The sequence below is a fragment of the Antedon mediterranea genome, chromosome 10 (genome assembly GCF_964355755.1).
Source record: "Antedon mediterranea chromosome 10, ecAntMedi1.1, whole genome shotgun sequence".
NCBI classification, from domain to species: Eukaryota; Metazoa; Echinodermata; class Crinoidea; order Comatulida; family Antedonidae; genus Antedon; species Antedon mediterranea.
Window position 1 is genome coordinate 15583445 of NC_092679.1, and position 21985 is coordinate 15605429.

General features: G+C 33.9%; 2 protein-coding genes across 2 annotated transcripts in view; both read right to left on the reverse strand.

The window, feature by feature from the left end:
* LOC140060593 (endoribonuclease Dicer-like) overlaps window positions 1-21985 on the reverse strand; it is a 123800-nt gene that overhangs the window by 44643 nt on the left and 57172 nt on the right. The gene's annotated exons all lie outside the window — the stretch shown is intronic.
* The window catches only part of LOC140061114 (serine/threonine-protein phosphatase 2A 56 kDa regulatory subunit epsilon isoform-like), a 61102-nt gene that overhangs the window by 26210 nt on the left and 12907 nt on the right, over window positions 1-21985 (reverse strand). Inside the window, exons 4-5 of the mRNA XM_072107564.1 lie at window positions 10028-10129; window positions 9621-9713 (exon numbers count right to left, since the gene is read on the reverse strand). Coding sequence (XP_071963665.1) covers window positions 9621-9713; window positions 10028-10129 — 195 coding nt within the window. The remainder of the gene's footprint in view (window positions 1-9620; window positions 9714-10027; window positions 10130-21985) is intronic.

The following is a 21985-nucleotide window of genomic DNA, read 5'->3' on the forward strand; positions in this document are numbered from 1 at the left end:
AATTTTCCACTGATAAATGAATGGTCAGAAAAAAATGTAGATATTTATAGCAATCATAATAATTATTTAAAATAGTGATTTTAAACCCATAATTCCTCTTCAAACTTCAGACGATCAATCAGTGACTGATAAGAAATACCAAGGGGATTGCTAATATTAGCAATTATTATCATTAAAAGTGGTGACTTGTATTCATGACCTAGATATTATACAGAGATAGACTTGATTAAATTAAGCAGAATATCCAAATCAAATCAACTATGAAATTCAGTTACGCATGATAAGATAGTCTATGTTTAATTAATTCAAATTTGTTAATTTATTCAAATTAATGTTTATTATTGATTCAAATTTATGATTTTTAAATTTTATTCAAATTTATGTTTATTATTCAAATTTATTCTTATTTAAAGTTTTTCCAATTTACATTTATTTATGTCTAGTTATTAAAATTTATGTTTATCTATTACAGTATGTTTATTTATTCAAATTTATATTTTAATTTATGGATATTTCCATAAATTTATGTTTATTTAAATTTGTTACTTGTTCATTTTAATAAATTAAATATATAATTATTATCATCATCTTGTGTACAGTCACCAATGCTTTGAAGCTATGTGATGGACGACATTAACACTACTACACATGTATGCAAATTCAACCGTCAATAATTATATTGGATATACTAATTACAGTACTATAATGCTTAGTTATCACAAAACCTTTGCGTTATTTAAAATGCTAAAAAGCAATCTGCTGTAATAATCTAATTCAAAATTCCAAGAAAAGTAGTAATACAATAACAGTATAATAATAGTCTAATATTCTATGAATTATTTGAATGCAGTGAAGTAAAGTCTATGCATAATTTTAAAAGAAATGAACACTCCATAATCATATTTAACATTTCTCAAAGTAATTTTGAATGTTGCTGTGTTGTGTAATTATCAAATTCCAAGAAGTGAATTGATACACAAATTACACAAACATGAGAATAAATCATTGCTCGCTGTACTATTTTGTTTATATGAATCTATGAAAACCAAATCTACACAAGATTTTTGTGAGATTAACTAGGCAAATTTACAGTATGAACACAAATCATTTAATTACTTGTGTACTAATATTAAGTATGTAATCTCTTTAAGAATTATTAATATTTTCTTTACAGACAGGGGAAAATTGAGGGAAGGGCGATTTGGGGTGCACTCTCCCCTTTTGACAGCAAAAATGGAATTATCAGCTACTGTATTTGTCAATTTATTTTTGACAGACTATTCAGATTAGCGCTCTCCTATTTAAAATCCTTGATCTACCATTGACTGATTTTTGTAATGCATACTTGGAGGCAGGTGGGGGAGGGGGAGGGAATGGTTGGTGAGGTTTTTTCCAAAGGAGAACTAACTTTTAACAATGCACTGCGACTCCTTTAAAACTTGACGCATCATAAATTATAATTTCAATTGATTGCAAATTAATAAATGTGAATATTAAAATGTCTATCTGTTAACACAAATTTTATTTCCCAAGTTTTATCTTAAAAGTTGCACAATTTTTGTTTAAAATGTACCATTATTATATCCATAATTAAAATGTATCTTTTACATATTATCATCGTTGTATCAAGTCTAATAATTGCAAAATAGTTCTACTTCTTCAAAGCTATGAGCAAATTACGTAATGAACCAAACGGATGACGACAGCTATGACGAAATAGGTGAGGGTAATAGGGACATTGACGATTGCAGAATCAGTTATTACAACACCGATGGCTAAAGATTCGTAAAAATCTAATTATTGATCATGTAGATAAACGAGTTAGGAGGATTAAGATCGAAACTACACATTGACTAGTTACTGTAATTTAGTAGCATGTAGACTTTCAAGATTTGCCCCCTGGATATTTAATTCAGAACCCCTTTCTTGTAAGACTCGGATGACGACAGTTATGATGAAATAGTTTTTAAAAAAACTAATTATAGATGTTGTAGAAAATGAGTCGGTAGGATTTACATTCACTAGTTTAAATACTGTAATTGAGTAAAACCAGATTTTCCCCCCTGGATATTTAATTCAGAACCCCTTTATTGTAAGACGTGGATGACGACAGTTATGATGAAATGGTTAAGGTTAACAAGAGGTTGACGATTGCAGCATCAGTTACAACACCGATGGCTAAAGATTTGTAAAAACCTAATTATAGATCTTGTTGAAAATGAGTCGGTGGGATTTACATTCACTAGTTTAAATATTACTGTAATTGAGTAAAACCAGATTTCAATATTCATTTTGTATATGACAAATTATGTTGAGACTCAACCTCTGACCTGCTTTATTTTATTCCATTAACATTTATTTTGCCATTATTTTCAGTTTTTCTAAAATGTTCCTTTACTTTTATTTCAATTAATAAATCCACACTCATATGACAGGGGATGGATCCATGATGCTCTAAAATGGGGATGAGGGGGGAAAAACTAATGGGTATGATGAAGCTGGTTCAACCTCCCTCCCCTTAGATCTCCCTATGACATGTACACTAGACCTATGACTACAGACAGAGGCATGTACTATAGGTGCTGTATACTCCCTATGACATGTACACTAGACCTATGACTACAGGCAGAGGCATGTACTATAGGTGCTGTATACTCCCTATGAAATGTACACTAGACCTATGACTACAGGCAGAGGCATGTACTATAGGTGCTGTATACTCCCTATGACATGTACACTAGACCTATGACTACAGGCAGAGGCATGTACTATAGGTGCTGTATACTCCCTATGACATGTACACTAGACCTATGACTACAGGCAGAGGCATGTACTATAGGTGCTGTATACTCCCTATGACATGTACACTAGACCTATGACTACAGGCAGAGGCATGTACTATAGGTGTTGTATACTCCCTATGAAATGTACACTAGACCTATGACTACAGGCAGAGGCATGTACTATAGGTGCTGTATACTCCCTATGACATGTACACTAGACCTATGACTACAGGCAGAGGCATGTACTATAGGTGCTGTATACTCCCTATGACATGTACACTAGACCTATGACTACAGGCAGAGGCATGTACTATAGGTGCTGTATACTCCCTATGAAATGTACACTAGACCTATGACTACAGGCAGAGGCATGTACTATAGGTGCTGTATACTCCCTATGACATGTACACTAGACCTATGACTACAGGCAGAGGCATGTACTATAGGTGTTGTATACTCCCTATGAAATGTACACTAGACCTATGACTACAGGCAGAGGCATGTACTATAGGTGCTGTATACTCCCTATGAAATGTACACTAGACCTATGACTACAGGCAGAGGCATGTACTATAGGTGCTGTATACTCCCTATGAAATGTACACTAGACCTATGACTACAGGCAGAGGCATGTACTATAGGTGCTGTATACTCCCTATGACATGTACACTAGACCTATGACTACAGGCAGAGGCATGTACTATAGGTGCTGTATACTCCCTATGACATGTACACTAGACCTATGACTACAGACAGAGGCATGTACTATAGGTGCTGTATACTCCCTATGACATGTACACTAGACCTATGACTACAGGCAGAGGCATGTACTATAGGTGCTGTATACTCCCTATGACATGTACACTAGACCTATGACTACAGGCAGAGGCATGTACTATAGGTGTTGTATACTCCCTATGAAATGTACACTAGACCTATGACTACAGGCAGAGGCATGTACTATAGGTGCTGTATACTCCCTATGACATGTACACTAGACCTATGACTACAGGCAGAGGCATGTACTATAGGTGCTGTATACTCCCTATGAAATGTACACTAGACCTATGACTACAGGCAGAGGCATGTACTATAGGTGCTGTATACTCCCTATTAAATGTACACTAGACCTATGACTACAGGCAGAGGCATGTACTATAGGTGTTGTATACTCCCTATGAAATGTACACTAGACCTATGAATACAGGCAGAGGCATGTACTATAGGTGCTGTATACTCCCTATGAAATGTACACTAGACCTATGAATACAGGCAGAGGCATGTACTATAGGTGTTGTATACTCCCTATGAAATGTACACTAGACCTATGACTACAGGCAGAGGCATGTACTATAGGTGCTGTATACTCCCTATGACATGTACACTAGACCTATGACTACAGGCAGAGGCATGTACTATAGGTGCTGTATACTCCCTATGAAATGTACACTAGACCTATGAATACAGGCAGAGGCATGTACTATAGGTGCTGTATACTCCCTATGACATGTACACTAGACCTATGACTACAGGCAGAGGCATGTACTATAGGTGTTGTATACTCCCTATGACATGTACACTAGACCTATGACTACAGGCAGAGGCATGTACTATAGGTGCTGTATACTCCCTATGAAATGTACACTAGACCTATGACTACAGGCAGAGGCATGTACTATAGGTGTTGTATACTCCCTATGAAATGTACACTAGACCTATGACTACAGGCAGAGGCATGTACTATAGGTGTTGTATACTCCCTATGAAATGTACACTAGACCTATGACTACAGGCAGAGGCATGTACTATAGGTGTTGTATACTCCCTATGACATGTACACTAGACCTATGACTACAGGCAGAGGCATGTACTATAGGTGCTGTATACTCCCTATGAAATGTACACTAGACCTATGACTACAGGCAGAGGCATGTACTATAGGTGTTGTATACTCCCTATGAAATGTACACTAGACCTATGACTACAGGCAGAGGCATGTACTATAGGTGCTGTATACTCCCTATGACATGTACACTAGACCTATGACTACAGGCAGAGGCATGTACTATAGGTGTTGTATACTCCCTATGAAATGTACACTAGACCTATGACTACAGGCAGAGGCATGTACTATAGGTGCTGTATACTCCCTATGACATGTACACTAGACCTATGACTACAGGCAGAGGCATGTACTATAGGTGCTGTATACTCCCTATGAAATGTACACTAGACCTATGACTACAGGCAGAGGCATGTACTATAGGTGTTGTATACTCTCTATGACATGTACACTAGACCTATGACTACAGGCAGAGGCATGTACTATAGGTGCTGTATACTCCCTATGAAATGTACACTAGACCTATGACTACAGGCAGAGGCATGTACTATAGGTGCTGTATACTCCCTATGACATGTACACTAGACCTATGACTACAGGCAGAGGCATGTACTATAGGTGCTGTATACTCCCTATGAAATGTACACTAGACCTATGACTACAGGCAGAGGCATGTACTATAGGTGCTGTATACTCCCTATGAAATGTACACTAGACCTATGACTACAGGCAGAGGCATGTACTATAGGTGCTGTATACACAATTAATAATTAGGAATTTTCAGGCTGTCGACAGATACTGTCCAATCAAAGATATTGTATAACGTTTTGTTGACATTTATGATGGGATGTTGAAACACCTGGTTAATGTGCAACATAGAATTCATGATAGCAATTACTAATTAATGTCTCAACAAGATAGTATTGAAGAAAGAGACACAACATGTGTGCTAGGTTTTAAAACAGCTAACGGCTTATAAGATAGAAAAACCTATCAGATACACATTAAGCTACTCACAAATGACATTCCAGCAAAAATTGTTTCTTTGAAGTTAAATTATAAAATAATACGGCATTTTTTAGGGTAAAGATAACTTTTGTATGATCCAAGACAGTAATTTAATGAGAGAATGATATCACTATATTCATTTTAAGAAATGCCCCCCCCCCCCCCTTCCCCTTTTGAATAAATGTCCCTCATAGGGCCTGTTTCTGCTGCAACTGCTCAAAATACGGTATAAAAATACGGTATTTTTTATACCGTATTTTTTAGTACCCCGTTTCTGCTAACAATACTTCTGGGGTGGTCGTGTTAAATTTCATCCTTTTTACCCAAATTGCTATTCATTTATTTGGTCGATAATTAAAAGTCGCAATAAAAGAAGTTTTACGTCTCACTTTCAACAGCCTAGCCCTAGTGATGGAGTTGTTGTGAGAGCACAGAAAACATCGTAATGGGGACAAGTAATTCGTTCCCTCCTCGAGTTATTGTATTTTGCAATGTTGTACTGCTTTCGCAAGCTCTTCAGCTTTGAATTTACTTGCTTTGGAGACAAGTCTATTCCGTACTCCTGCTTTATTTTTTTAGAAATGTCTTTATAAATGTGGTTGTCCCTTTTATTACCTTTCCGGACATTTTAGCTTCCCCCACCCCCTCCTCCCCGCCCCCCTCCTTCCCCACCCGCTCCTTTCCCACACAGATTCATATAGTAAATACTGTGACGTCTTTTCTCCACATTTTCGCCGAATATATCTATACACGTGAAACAGCTGACAGCGACAGAAAATAAAAACACATGTTGACCTCATGTCGCAGGTAAAAAAAAAAAAACGGTATTTTTTATTGGCAGCAGAAAAAAAATACGGTATAAATTTGTAAACACCGTATTTTATCCACAAATTTTGTGGGGAAAATACGGTATACAAAATACGGTATTTTTTTTATGAGCGCAGTTTCTGCTGCCAAAAAAATATGGTATATACGGTATTCAAAAAATACCGTATAAAATACGGTATTTTCTAGGCAGCAGAAACAGGGCCATAGAACATATTTTGAAGTAAACTCCCCCTCAAATAAACGCACCGGGATTAATATTTTTTTTCAAATTTAACCACCTGCATATATACACACAATTACTGTAATATAATTTATTTTATACAAAATGTCTATTTGTACAGTAGTAGATTCATGGGCTACAGTTTTATTGAGCCATGGCTTGTATAGTATTATTAATAGTGAGAGAGTGAGTGAGTGGCCGAGCGGTTAAGACAGTGGAACCGTAATTACGTAGCCATAACATCGGCAGGGGTTCGAGGCTCACTCACTCCATGGTTCTGGTGGTAGAACAAGTCTTCTCGGATAAGGACTATAAACCGTAGGTCCAGTGTACACATCTAGCTCGTGTGCACTTTAAAGAACCTAGTACATCTTTCGAGAAGAGTAGGGGGTCACCCCGGTGTATTAGTACATCACAGCCACTGATCATCAACTGGGCCCTCTGGGAGACCAGTCTTTGACTGAAGAGGTTACCCAGTATAAATATATATTTCAAAAGGTTTAAAGACAGGAGCTTGGAAACGGGACGTTTTCAGTATTGCCTAAACGGGATGGTTTTTGCCCAAATGAGACAGGTTTGATATTTCCCCAATGAGGCATGTTTGGTATTACCTAAATGGGACAGGTTTGGTATTTCCCCCATGAGGCATGTTTGGTATTACCCAAATGAGACAGGTTTGGTATTTACTCAAACAGGATGTGATGCTCTTAGAAGATGTTGTCATTAAATTAAAGCTCATTCATCTTTGTTCATGTTGTTGATGTGTAGTCTTACTGTACATGAATTTCTTCTCTGTTCTTTAACACAGCTTTTCTACAACTGCTGTCACATATGATTATGCCTTGTTAATGTTAGCTAGCAAAACATCAAGTATTAAAACATCCTTACTTAAGCTCTGTCTACACTATTAACACGTATGTGACAACAAAATGTGATATACCCATATATGGACATGATGATGTCATATCACTACCATATTTGGATACATCACACTTTTTTGTCAAACAAATTTGATAGTGTAGACAGAGCTTTACGGAACAATCTTGACATCCTTGAATCGAAGTAATCTTACTCACAATATTTAATATTGGATTCAAATAACAGTACACTGCACTTTCTATAGACGTTAATGATGACAGCTTCAAGTGCAATGTAAGCACCCTCAAAAAGACAATGAACTAATTGGCTTGTTAATTGTATCGTCAAATCCCCATCAAAACAACCAACTAAAATAAATGTTATACATAAATTTCTATAACATAAATAAAGTAAAACCTCCTATTAAAGGGACATCTTCAGGACCCAAGGAAGTTTCCACTGAATACTGGTGTACTCGAAATAGGGATGTCCACTAAATAGGGATGTCCACTAAATAGGAAGGTCCACTGAATAGGGATCCACTGAAAAGGGGTGTCCCTAAATAGGGATGTCCCCTAAATTATAGGAGTTGGTCTTAACCATATTTTAAAAACACATTTGCTCATAGGCATATTGTAGGTACAGTAAAGTGTCCACTTATAGGAGTGTCCTTTTGAATGGGATGTTCTAAAAAAAAGGAGTTCTACTATAATAAATACAAAAGGTTGCTCTAATCAATGTAACACATTTAAGTTTCCTTGTCATTTGATTGGTTGATTTCACATTACATGTTGATATAATGTGTGCGGTACACCATGTATATTAGTTTTGAAAAGAACTGTTGAGTTTCTCGACGTTTCGATCAATATGCCTTGATCTTCCTCAGGAATGAGAACATTTCTTATTCCTGTGGACGATCAAAGCATATTGATCGAAATGTCGAGAAACTCAACAGTTCTTTTCAGAACTAATATACGTGGTGTACCGCCAACTTTATATCAAAATTTGATTTCGCCATACAAACCTTCAAACAATACGTAACATGTTGTTAATTTAGGTACAACATTACAAGTTCTAATCAATGGTTCTATTCCACAACTTGGCTTTTGTCAAATTTTTTAAATGCTGTCAAACCATGTGCGACCAAAAAAACTACTTAATATATATTATAACTGCTCTAATCCTCAGCCAATCAGAGTGCCACACTTTTTAAATTGCCAAGCCTTTAACATTCAATGCAAGATGTAAACATTTTGTTGAATGTAACATTTTGTTGAATGGAGAGAATATTTTCATTCGTTGAAAGATTGTTGTATTCAACAAGTAAAGTTGAATTATAATTATATTCCATTCATTCAACTTATAACACATTATTATATTATATTATTACTGTTGTGCACTGTATGTTCACTCATATCTTCAGTCAAATATCATCAAACCACTGGGGTTTATTTCAATACATCAATGCTAATAGTGAATATCAAACACAGATAACACATCACAGGTGTTAAAAAGAGAATTAATTCAATCGTACGATTTCATTCCCAGATGAATAAGTAGATTTAATCATGTACACAAATAAAAAATCAAATTTCCTGTTGGTATAATCTGATTCCCAGAATAGCCTAATTAAAAGGTACGTTTTATTATTATTTGCTTTCAAGCTTTTAAACGTTTTTGCATACATTACTACTAGTACTAAACACATGTATTTATTGTAAACCGTGTTCACTTACACCAACATATTGAGAGGAAAGCTTACTCACTAAAGCTCTGTCTACACTATCAAACTAGTTTGACAAAAAAAAGTGTGATGTGGCCAAGTATGGTAGTGATATGCAAAAATATGGTAGTAATATGACATCATCATGTCTATATATGGGCACATCACATTGATTTGTGATGATAGAGAGTAAAGAGAACAAAATATCTTTTTTCACTGTCCATCTCGGTTTTAATGCAAATTTTAGCATGTTGGCAGTTGAATTACAATCTATTTTAAATGGACTAAATGAGAGGATTTTTATACTAAAGAATAGATAGAATGTTAATAAACAAAATAAAAACATTGTAATCATACCTGTAATACAAACTTCTGGTCAATATATCTTTTAGCTATACTAGGCTGAAACTCGGGTGATTCCAAAAAGCGAAGAAAAAATTCATAAACAATCTAAAATGGAAAAACAAGAATCAATAAACATTAAATAACTACTTCCCATTCAATATTTGCAATAAATGTAAAAAATATGTATATGTATTTATCCTGATGTAAAGACTGGCTGCAAACAACAAATTGTTTTTTATTAATTCGAACCTAATTTCTGAAAGCACACTTCTAGACTACCAAGCTTTACCCTGATGTCTAGGGTTCAAATGTGAAGTCTAATTTAGATTAATCTTCTTCAGTGATCCGAGTAAACAGGTGTCAGGGTAGTTTGATACCAGATATGGAAATTATTATGAATCAAAAAGATGGTTTCTTACTTGCAAATGTGGCCATGCAGCCTCTAACGTGGGGTCATCCTCTTCAGGGTCAAATTCTGGGTTTTCACTCGGTGGAAGTGTCCTGAAGATATTGCATTGTATCTGTGTACAAATGAAAACAACATTTAATAGAATACATTCAAACAGCCTTACGTCTGAGGTAAAGTTACTCTACATATCGAACATGAAAATTATTCGCAAGCGTTACTTCTGATGAGCGTCCACATGATGCTCAATAAAAGCTGCATTTTACTTGCGAGTATTACAACTCTAGTTTGTTAACACATATTGTTACATTCCTTGTGTACGCGGAAGTAGAACATTTATTCTGGAGACTTAACTTAATACAAACAGCATTTGCATGCAACATTATGGAAGTATGTTTCTATGTGTTTGATCACAATAAATGGCGTAAAATAATAATTTTCAATTTCAGCACTACACATCAAAAGTTTGTTTTTGATACTCAATAAAATAATATATAACGGGCGGTGCAGAGTTCGCTACACATGTCAAGTGATAAAGACTCGCTATCCAATCAAATTTTAACCATACCATGAAAGACCACTGGTTCTAATTGTATAATGTCTGCATACTGTATTAAAGAGAAAATTCCGGGTTCAAATCTTTTGACAATTTTTAAATAAGTTATTTTCCCATGTATCACTGTGCAATTTGTAATTTCTCTATGCCTGTTTAATTATATGGTTTGGGATAAACTACAAGGTACTATACTGTAGATAACACAATCTATAAAAAGTAATAAGTTGATCTACGGTAACTATAAGCGGGACTGCAAACTACACTAATATGCTAGTTATATTTCCAATCATTTGAAAATGGACATAATCTAAGACCAAGCTTATAAATGATTAAAGTGGAATAGCCGATTTAATTGAAATAAATAGAACTCAGTATAGAAACTGACAGGAAGCCTATACTTTGAAACCCAATGACTTCAAATATTTTGATAAATTGTGAAATGCACACAAAAAAAATCGTTATAGACATTGGTAGAAGCCTATACTTCGAAATTTAATGACATCAAATATTATGATGAATTGTGAAACGTACACAAATACTTGGTATAGACATTGGCAGAAGCCTACACTTCGAAACCTAATTACATGGCTTTTGTAAGTTTTCTAGTAAAACATTTATGTTTAAAAAACAAATCAATTTTGTATATTCACATGGACAACAGGTACACAGTACATTTACTAATGTAAATTTGTAAAGGGCAAAAAAAAACCCAAAGCGCTGTGAAAACAAGATCAAGGAAAGCTATTAAATATAGGAAAGCTTGTAAATATATAAACTTACTGTAGTTTAATTACCGTTAATGTGCAATATTGAATCATTATTATATAATGAGTAATTTTTAATCTTGTGATGTTTCTGTGTTGTTAGCATGCTATTCTGTGTTACTGTTATGCAATTTTCTGTGTAGTTTTACTGTTTTATACTTTTATATGATGATATGCCAGTTTTTCAAAGCCAATTTTTGTTAATTTCAGTTTTAATGGACAAATAAAGATACTATTACTATGACTATAACTCTAAAAGTCATTCTGTTCATTCTTAAATTTTCTGATCGTGCGTGGAATGGCTTTAATACTTGATAACTCGTAATTCCCCCCCCCCCCCCACCCTCGAATGCATCTACAGTATGACTTTATAGAATAACATGCTTTTCATCAGATTGAATATCAGTATGTTGTTAACGCAGGTGAGAAAGAATGTAGTTGAACTTTTGCAGTTCTACAAATAAACAAAATTCCTTCTTGGACTTAACATCCTGTTTCGTACACCTTGGTATAAAGTGTTATACCAATGTTGTAGAGTCAAAGGGCTTGCAACTGATGAATTCTTTGGATTAACTACCGTAATTCATTTTACCACAAAAAGACTGAATGAAGGTAGATTCAAACCATATCCAAATTTAGCTCAGAAAAGAGAACAATGGATCAATGGTAAAAGACACAAACCTATCAAAAATTTGTTGATATGAACAACACGACTCCCATACTTCTTTGTCATCAAAAGGGGCTGAATTTTGATCAAGAATACCACGGTATAAACTAAACTGAACTCGAAGAGGCTCTAGGTTCTTTAAGTGAGCACAGGTCATATGTGTACACTGGACCTTTTTAAGTCGTCATCCGATAAAATACATAGCAAATAAAACCATTTTGACATTGCATCAAAATGGCATTGTGTAAAATGTTATCTTACTTCTATTTGCTAGTGTGGCTACCAGATTGAACAGTTTTGCGAAATTCTTCTTCATTAAACTTAATTCACTATATTCACATCAAATCAATAATATAAAGTAGATTTAGAAAAAATAATGAAATATTACATGCAGACTACAAAGAATACGAGAAAAAAAATGTCTTGTGTTGAGAATCAATTATAAATAATGCAATGATAGTGGATGGAACAGGCTTACTGTAGGTTCACTATAAACGAGGACTTATAAATTTCATGTATGTGAAATTGAAGACTTAATAACGTATACAAATACACAAACGTATATTTGATATGATTGCTAACATTTTAGAGCTAACCAATCAGGGAATTCAACAAGTTTGAATCGATCTTGCAAAGATTGCATTCTTAAACAGAAAATAATGATTATATTTTAATTTCAAATCAAACTAGAGAAGAAATAAATAACAATAACAAAATGTCTGATGTACAAAATAATAGTATTTAAAGTTTATACAAACTAATGATAAAAAATAAATGATAAAAAATCAATTTAAAATATAATTGTATTTTTTTCAACAAAAATGAAATCACATTAACATGGAAATAAAACTATGTACAAAATAATATAATAATCCGATTAAGAAATGAATTCAATTTAATTTAAAATGTCATTTTTTTTTCTTTCAACAAAAATCAAATCACAGAACAGAGAAATAATTAGTAAATAGCTGTACACAGTTATTATGTGATGATTGCATCTTTCAAAGGCAAGAATGTGTGGGAGGAACAATCATTTCTGTAGCAAATGAATAAACACTGATTGATACCTTGGGTTGTTTTATATCCTTTAAATGTTGTGCATCAATATTTGACCTTTGATCTTTCTTTATAAACTTTATATGTCAAATGTATATTTCACATTTTGTATTGTGTTCATAACCAAATGGGCAAACATTTCTGTAGCAAATGAATATACACTGACTGATACACCTAGCATTGTTTTATATTTTAAAATGTTGCATCAATATTTTGACATTTTATCTTTCTTTATAAACTTTATATGTCAAATGTATATTGCACATTTGTAATACATAATGTACATATCAATTACATTTTGTTGTATCTTGTTCATAAAAGGACAATCATTTCTGTAGCAAATGAATACACACTGATTGATACCTAAAACATTGTTTTTCATTTTTAAATGGCGTGTCAATATTTGACCTTTGATCATTCTTTATAAACTTGATGTCAAATGTATATATTTCACATTTTTACATAATGTGCTTCTCTATCATATTTTGTTGTATTATATGTAACCAAAATAACAATAGATTTTGCTTTGATACTGTACACCTAGCATTGTTTTATATTTTAATGACGCATCAATATTTGACCTTTGATCTTTCTTTATAAACTTTATATGTCAAATGTATATTGTACATTTGTAATACTAAATGTACATTTATCAATTACATTTTGTTGTATTGTGTTCATAACCAAAAGGACAATAATTTGTGTAGCAAATAAATACACACTGATTGATACACCTACAGTAGCATTGTTTTATATTTTAATGTTACATCAATATTTGACCTTTGATCTTTCTTTCTAAACTTTATATGTCAAATGTATATTGCACATTTGTATATTATAGTAATAAATAATGTACATATCAATTACATTTTGTTGTATCTTGTTTTATATTTTTAAATGGTGCATTAATACTTGACCTTTGATCTTTCTTTATAATTATGTCAAATGTATATATTCACATTTGTATAACTACATGTACTTCTCAATTACATTTTGTTGTATCTTGTTCATAACCAAAAGAACAATCATTTGTGTAGTATAAATGAATACACATTATGATTGTGCACACTAGCATTGTTTTATATTTTAAAATGGTGCATCGATATTTGACCTTTGATCTTTCTTTATTTATAATTATGTCAAATGTATATTCACATTTGTATACTACAATGTACATGTTCAAAACCAAAAGACCAATAATTTCTGTAGCAAATGAATACACACTGATTGATATCTAGAATTGTTTTGGTGCATCAATATTTTATGTCAAATGTATTGTACATTTGAAACAACAATTAAAGCTTCCTAACAGTACTGTACTTTACAATACTAAAAATAACAAATCTATATTCTGCAATTTAGCTCTTTCTACAAAGTACCTTGTATTGTATTACAAGAGGTCCAGATACTAAATTTGTATGTTAATTTTAAATTGTTGTTGTTAGTTGTTATTAGAAAAAAAACTTGTAGTAGCAATATTGTTTGAAGTTAGCTATAAAAAAATAGGTTTTTAATTTGTATTACAAGATGTTAATGATGTAATAATTAATGGATTTAGTCAGTATCCTGTACTCTATGTACAGTAAAGAATAATCCTAAACCTGACTAAACGATTTCTATGCCAACTGATATGGGATATCAATATCGTCCAGCAGATTTTTGCATCATAGCTAATGATGTAAGCCCCTCAGGTGTTCTAGGCAAGGGTCATATCAGTTGGCATGTCCAGGTAATTTTGATGATGTATATTAATCATTATCTTGTACTATCTATATTTCATTTTACTAAGTGAACCGCATATCTTGATGTGCATACTGTAGTTGTGACTGTAATGTAAAGCTCTGTCAAAAGCACTATCTATCAAACTAGTTTGACAAAAAAAAGGTGGTGATATGCCCAAATATGGTAGTGATATGACATGTCCATATAATGGGCACATCACTTTTTTTTTTCTTTATAGTGTAGACAGAGCTTAAGTTCTGTTGTCGAGATCTCAAACGGACATAGTTTTTTAATTTTTAAAATACAGTAAAACTTGCATATATGGCTTAATATTCTGGAATAAATTAAACTTGTGGAACTTGTCATCTAATTCATTCCATCTATATTCACACTTCTTCTGTTTCATGAAATGCAAGATGGCACCTTTAATCTTTTAACAACTAATCATTATTAAACAAAACAGCTCTGTCTTTCGGAAACGGAAAACTACGAATATACATAGATAAATAATGGTTACTATTTGAAGATATTACAAATAAAATCGCAAAACAATCAGAAATATGTGTAAATTTAAGAAGAATTTTAGATTTTCTAGTAATAGTGGATGGGTGTTAATGTGCTTGCCTTCCAGTTCCAAGGTCCAATACTGACCTAAGTCCAGGGTTCAATTCTGACCTAGTGCCAGGGTTGTAAACTCATTATTCTTTCTGCACTTAAAACCTCAAATGAGACTTAATAATATTATGATACTTCAAAATGACCCAATTTTTTTTGAAATATTTTTTTTTAAATTTGTTTAGAATTAGTCAAAGGGACAATACATCTTTAATGCATGAACTAATAAGAAAAAAAAATCTTTTATTTATAGTGTCTAGTTAAAGAGATGATGTTCCTAGAACTCGCCAGGTTTTTAATAGTGAGTACGTCATAAATTATCATTAAGAAATAATAGCCAAGGCTGTATCCTGCTGGTTGCTATGTTTGATTGGCATCTGCTATGGCGTTTAGCTGCATGCTTCTCTACCATCCAGTCTACAGTAGTATGTCTAAACTATAACAGTATATTTATTGGAATACCAGTAATATGTACTGTATTCGTCCATTAGGCCGCTGGAAATACATTACATGGTTCTCGTCAGCGCCAGCTCGCGATTTTAGGCCCCGCACCCAAAAAGTTCATCTTTGTGTATATAAAAACAGTGGTAAATATGGTAAAAGTACAAATTTTTTTATATTTTTATGAAAATCCCACTCACCTCCCGTCGATCGTGAACGCTCAAACCATTGTGTATGTGATCGCACAATTTCGCAACATAAAGTGTGTATATTAATCGTCGCGGACCGCCATCTTTCCGTATTTTGAGCCTCATTCTGAAACCAAGTATTCTAGTCCAGGCGTGAGCGTGTGTTTGTCATATCCACACGCGATATCCATACCTTGCATCAGAATTGAACGAGGTCTACCGCGTTTTTTTTTTATCTGCTGCTCTCGTACATTTCGCGATCGATCGTCGTGACTAGCTACCTCTCTGCCTACGACATTATTGCATTCAAGGTTTATTTCACTTAATTAAAATACTGTGATGAAAGATGAACGTTGACAAAAATCCCGCACCAACTTTTTGATAAGTGCTGACGAGAACCATGTAATGTATTTCCAGCAGCCTTAGCTACAAAAAGTACCAGTTTACTACTCCCAAATAGTGCAAGTTACAGTAAAACCCCTACTTTTGGAGCACCCCTATTCATGATCCAACACCCATATATACAGAGACAATTTCCTCTGAAGGGGAACTATATTTTTTAACACAATGGCCAACCCCTATACAGGAGACTCCCCAATTAAGTGGACACTTTGACCTGAAACTACTGTGTAGTAAATTGACAGGTTTCTTGCAGTTTGAAGAAAATCTTTTTATTAATCATAGTCAATAGTTAGGAGGTTGATAAGTGAAAATTAAACTGGGTGGAGGCCTATAATGAATTGGTGGAAGAAGAAGCACAACTCGACAAGTCTTTATTGTGACAATAGGCTTACAAAGAAACAATAGACGATGTAGAACACAGACAATAGGAAACATAAACAACAATGCCCCTGTCCACTTACATGGTCTTGCTAGTATACTACTACTACAGCTACACATGTAGCAAGGCAATTGTATGACCTACTGAATATTAAAGTCTTCCATGGACATATTCTATGGCAATATAGTATTAATCAACAGAACATCTAGACAATATTTTTTGGATCACGCCTTGGCCCAATAGTCTAAATGTAAAGCTTTGCAAGTTGCTATCTCTCAGACTGATACTGTATTTATTTATTTATTTATTTCGTTTTCTTTTAGTAGGGTAGCCCTCTCAGTAATAAAATAAAACTGCTCTTCCGAGGGGCCCTACGGCACATTTAAACAAAATTTGAAAACAACTTAAACTAAACTTAAACTAAAACTTAAACTAAAACTAAACTTCAATAAATTATTGATGTTAAAAACCTTGGTTTTTAAAGATGCGCCTCATAGGCAAATATCCAAGATACAGTATACCAATGGTCTGCAGTATTTAATTAAGGACGTGACTGATAAAATAAGACATTTTCCATACTTGCCATCCCATTCGAAGGATAAAACTCTCAATTCCAGATACTAATGCAATACATACAGTATTAAAATAATTAAAACTACAAATAAATCTAAAACTTTCTATGCATTTAACAATTCTTTTCATAATAATTGTATTCAAAATGGAAATTAAAGAATAAGTTTGATTTCAAAAGAAAATTATAAAGCTATATCATTTTTGTTAAAAAGCTAAGACCAACCCCACCTAGTTTTCAACCTCACCCTAACAATAGAAGGATGGTTATTGTCTGATTTCTATTTTTAAAAGAATTGTGTGATAATATTAAAAACTACAGTATGGAATACTGTACAAATTTGTACACAGGTTATATTAAAAGCAGTCATTATTATACTGTAACGCAGACGATTTGCTTTGCATTATCTAAGGGCCTGTTCAGACCTACGGAGTTATGCTTTCGTATTGTACGCGGCGTACAAGTCCATGGGTCTGAACCAGGAAAAGATTAGTGGAAGCCACCTCGTACGACACTGATATTTCGTACGCTACGAAAGCTCAAGGTATGAGTTTAGTGGACGTCGCTTACAATACGAAAGTCACGCATCGATGAATATGACCTAGGTTAGATATCTAGCCAATCAAATTACAATATTCGCCACATCACATCGTGACATGTGCTCCTCATCGTACAGCCAAGCTGATCCATTTGTTGTTGTGATCGGTGAACGTGCGAAAAAATCATACCTTTTGTTTGTTGTTACACTAGGTATACAGTATTATTATTATTAATATTATTATATTAATTAATTTAAAATGCCATCGAAGCGTGCGCATTGGCGAGAAACCGAAGTAAAATACCTTATTTCATTGGTGGGAAGCCCTGAGTTTAGAGATCGGTTGGAAGTGAAAAACTGGCGTAAAAGCACCGGCAACAAGATGTCTGTGTTCAACGAGATGGCGGACACGTTAGATAGCAGATGGGCCATCCTCATAATAATAAAGAAGGATTTAAATTATATCCAAACGAAATTGAAGGGGTCGTCGTATAAAGCGGCGAAAGACCGAGTAAATAAGTCTGGAGCCGGTGCAAGTACGGGATTTGAACATTTTTCTGCCATAAATGATATTTTAGGCCTAGACCAAATATAAAAACAAACCCCAAAACGATCGGCTGGTTGGTATGCCTGACAACCCATCGATAATGCCGAGACCAAGTGTTCGGTCTAGGCCTGTAACTCTTACCCCAACCACTACTACTTTTAATAACAACGAAGGTAGGCCTAGGTCTATACGTGCGTTAGAGTTTGGTTAATCGCCAGCGAGTGACATCATATCCGTTTGTAACGCAACTTCGTTGCAATGAATCTGAACACTTTGCTCTTACGACGCTCATTAAAATATGACCTTGGCTGTGATACGAAAGCATAACTCCGTAGGTCTGAACATACCCTAATGCCAGTTATCCTTGGAGAAGTCATCTTTGAGATTCTATATCCTGCTAATCAATTTCAATGCAATCCTATTTTTCCTTACAAATACTAACTATTTTGATTTAAGTATACTTAATAAATTTACATGAGTTACACAGTTTGCTTATTTACTCAACCTGTATTTTTTTTTTTTTATTATTAATTAAATTGTAATATTTGGGTTTTTTTTATAAATATATTTTTATTAAGTTATTTATTGAATTATTTGGGAAAATTAAATAAGCCAAACACTAGTATGACTAAAAATACACAAACCAATAGTGGTGTGGTCACGGACGATACCACTAGCTTGGAAGGGAAGACTAAGAATATTTTTACTTTTCGATATTTTTTCCCCTCGACGGGGAAAAGGCATGTTGGTTTATCCAGGTAAGCCACAGTAGTAATACAATAGACTTCAAACTGTGCAGATTTGGTAAAAACGGAAGCCTAACTGTTTCACAACTAACTGTAGCACAAACTGCCTGCCAACATTTCTTGGACCATAAAGAAAAAACCAAATCTTAAATTGCCATGGATTGGAAGAGGCTTTGGCAAAGTTTACACAACTTTTATTATGCTTTACAGAATCTGTACAGCAAACTCTCTGAATACTGGACACCTTTTGGCTCGCTGGCCTAACCAGACTGTATTTCTAGAAATTCTGGTATATTCTGAATGTGGTTTTAATGGTAAAAAAGAAATAATAGAGAACTTCTGGTTTTGATAGTCAAGCTCTGTCTACACTATCAAACTTTATGTCATGTGCTGAAATATGGTAGTGATATGCTCAAGTATGGTAGTGATATGATGACATCATCATGTCCATGGGCGGCACATCACATTTTTTTGTCACTAGAGTTTGATAATGTAGGCAGAGCTTAGGTTGACTACTGTACAGTTAGAATATTTATGATTATCCATATGAACATTCATTATGGCTGATACAGTGATATCTACTAAAGCTTTAAACTTCTGACATAAAATAACATCTTCTATCATTACCTTCATCTCCTCGGTTTATAAAATTGACAAATAATTTTGTAAAAGGATTTCAAAATGAAAATATTATTCACTTGAAGTAGTATTAATATAGCAGAGTAAATTACATATTTAGGTTGTCGGTTGATAGAGCAAGGGCTATGTTTGTGTAGCACTTAGGCAGGCATTAATGTAGTTCACTTGATGCATTGCATTATTTGACAAGCATGTTGTGTTTGTAACGATCTTCTTAATGGATTGCTAAACTGGGATTTTAAATGAAAACAAATCACAATATCATATATGTACAAAATACATGGATTTAACGGCAAAAAAAAATCAATTTACACATTGCTACCATTACCATGGCTTTGGAACCGTACAAGGATTAAAGTGACACTTTATACATGTATTTAACTTCATTGATGAGGAAGTGTCCATTCCGAAGTCTTGTCATTTGTAAAGGTAGACAAACTGTGCATAAAAAAAAATTTTAGAATGCTACACTTGAGGACATAGATTGCAGATTGTACCATTTATGGAGAAGGACGTTTAGCAAATTTTCTAATCTTCAAGACATACTGTATAGGCTATTGCTTGTTTATCCAGGTATATACTGTACACTAGGCATAAACAAACTATGCAAAGGTGCATTATGTTCAGATTAAAACAACTTTAAAATCAATATCTGTAAAGCTCTATCTACATCAGACTTCATACAAAAACAATTATGGTAGTGCTGACATCATTGTGTCCATATATTTTGTCACATCAAGTTTGATAGTGTAGACAGAGCTTTAAGTGTTCTGTGTAATGGTGTTTTCAATCTATCAATGGCAATGTCACAAGACACTTAAGCTTTGGTACACTAGGCATGACTTACACTTACAACAATTTATTTGAAACTAGCATGTACTGTAAAATGTGTAGAATGTGTTTGATTGAGGTTCAAGGCTTTTACACTGGGTCTGTTTCTGCTGCATAACGCAATTTAACCGGTTATTTTTAAATAGATTAAAAATAGATAACAATAACAAGACCGCGTTTCTGCTCAATTTGTGCTCCGAAATAACCGGTTAAATCTATGGGTGGTCGTCGAGCAAAACGTCATCATTACCCAAAATGCAATACACTCAGACGGAAGTAGTAAGTTGGCTGTTTGTTTACATCGACGTCGTGAGTACACACGTGTGCATATATCGCCGAACATCTCACTCAAACATGTTAAAAAAATAAAATGTTGTCTCCAGGTCTACAAGTTTTGTTTTTTGTAAAGCCTACTTACATCGCTAATAAAATTAATTCTCATGGCGCCTTCAATAACATGATGGGGAGGGTCGTGCAGCGCCCGATCGCCTAGGATAATTTTTATCCTCAACAAAGGCGATGAAATACGGCCCTTCCCACACGTGAACGACTGTTGTCTTTTGCGAGCGCGGTCCTACAAAACACCAAACGGAAAAAAAACGAGACTCAGAATGTTGCAATATCTACCAAACGAGAGTAGATAATTGTTAATTAATTATGAAAACCCAACTTTTATAGCAAAAATCGTCCGAATTTATGTTAAAAACGATGAGTTTAGCCACAAAAATTTAAATAAAACGAGAGTAGGCCTATCCAAGTCATACTACATAGAATATCGCACGCACATAGTGCCTTTAATAAAGTAATGAGTATTGAACATTATTTCGTATATTTATGTACTAACATAAATAATAACACATTTCTATGCTTAATAAAATCATATTTAATATATTATCAAAGGCTCTGATTACCTTTGTTTTCGGTCGATGTGATGTTTTTCTAAAAAATTATATTATGTAAAACGATCAAAGTAAGAATGTTCATTGTTCTCCTATAAAAGGCACTAAGGGCGTGCCATAAATACGCTCGTTTGGATTAAGTTTTTGTTGCTAAATTCATCGTTTATAACATAAATTCGGATGATTTTTGCTATAAAATTTGAGTTTTCATAATTAATTAACCATTATCTACTATCGTTTGGTAGGTATTTGCAACATTCTGAGTCCCTTTTTTGTTTCAGTTTTGGTGTTTATATAGGACCATCCATACCCTTCGCGAGTGTGTACTAACGCCTCAAATTGCTTAGCTTTGGGTAGTCCCCGGAACTCCACCCCAAACTCCTCTTTTACTTTCGCAAAAATGCTCTTAT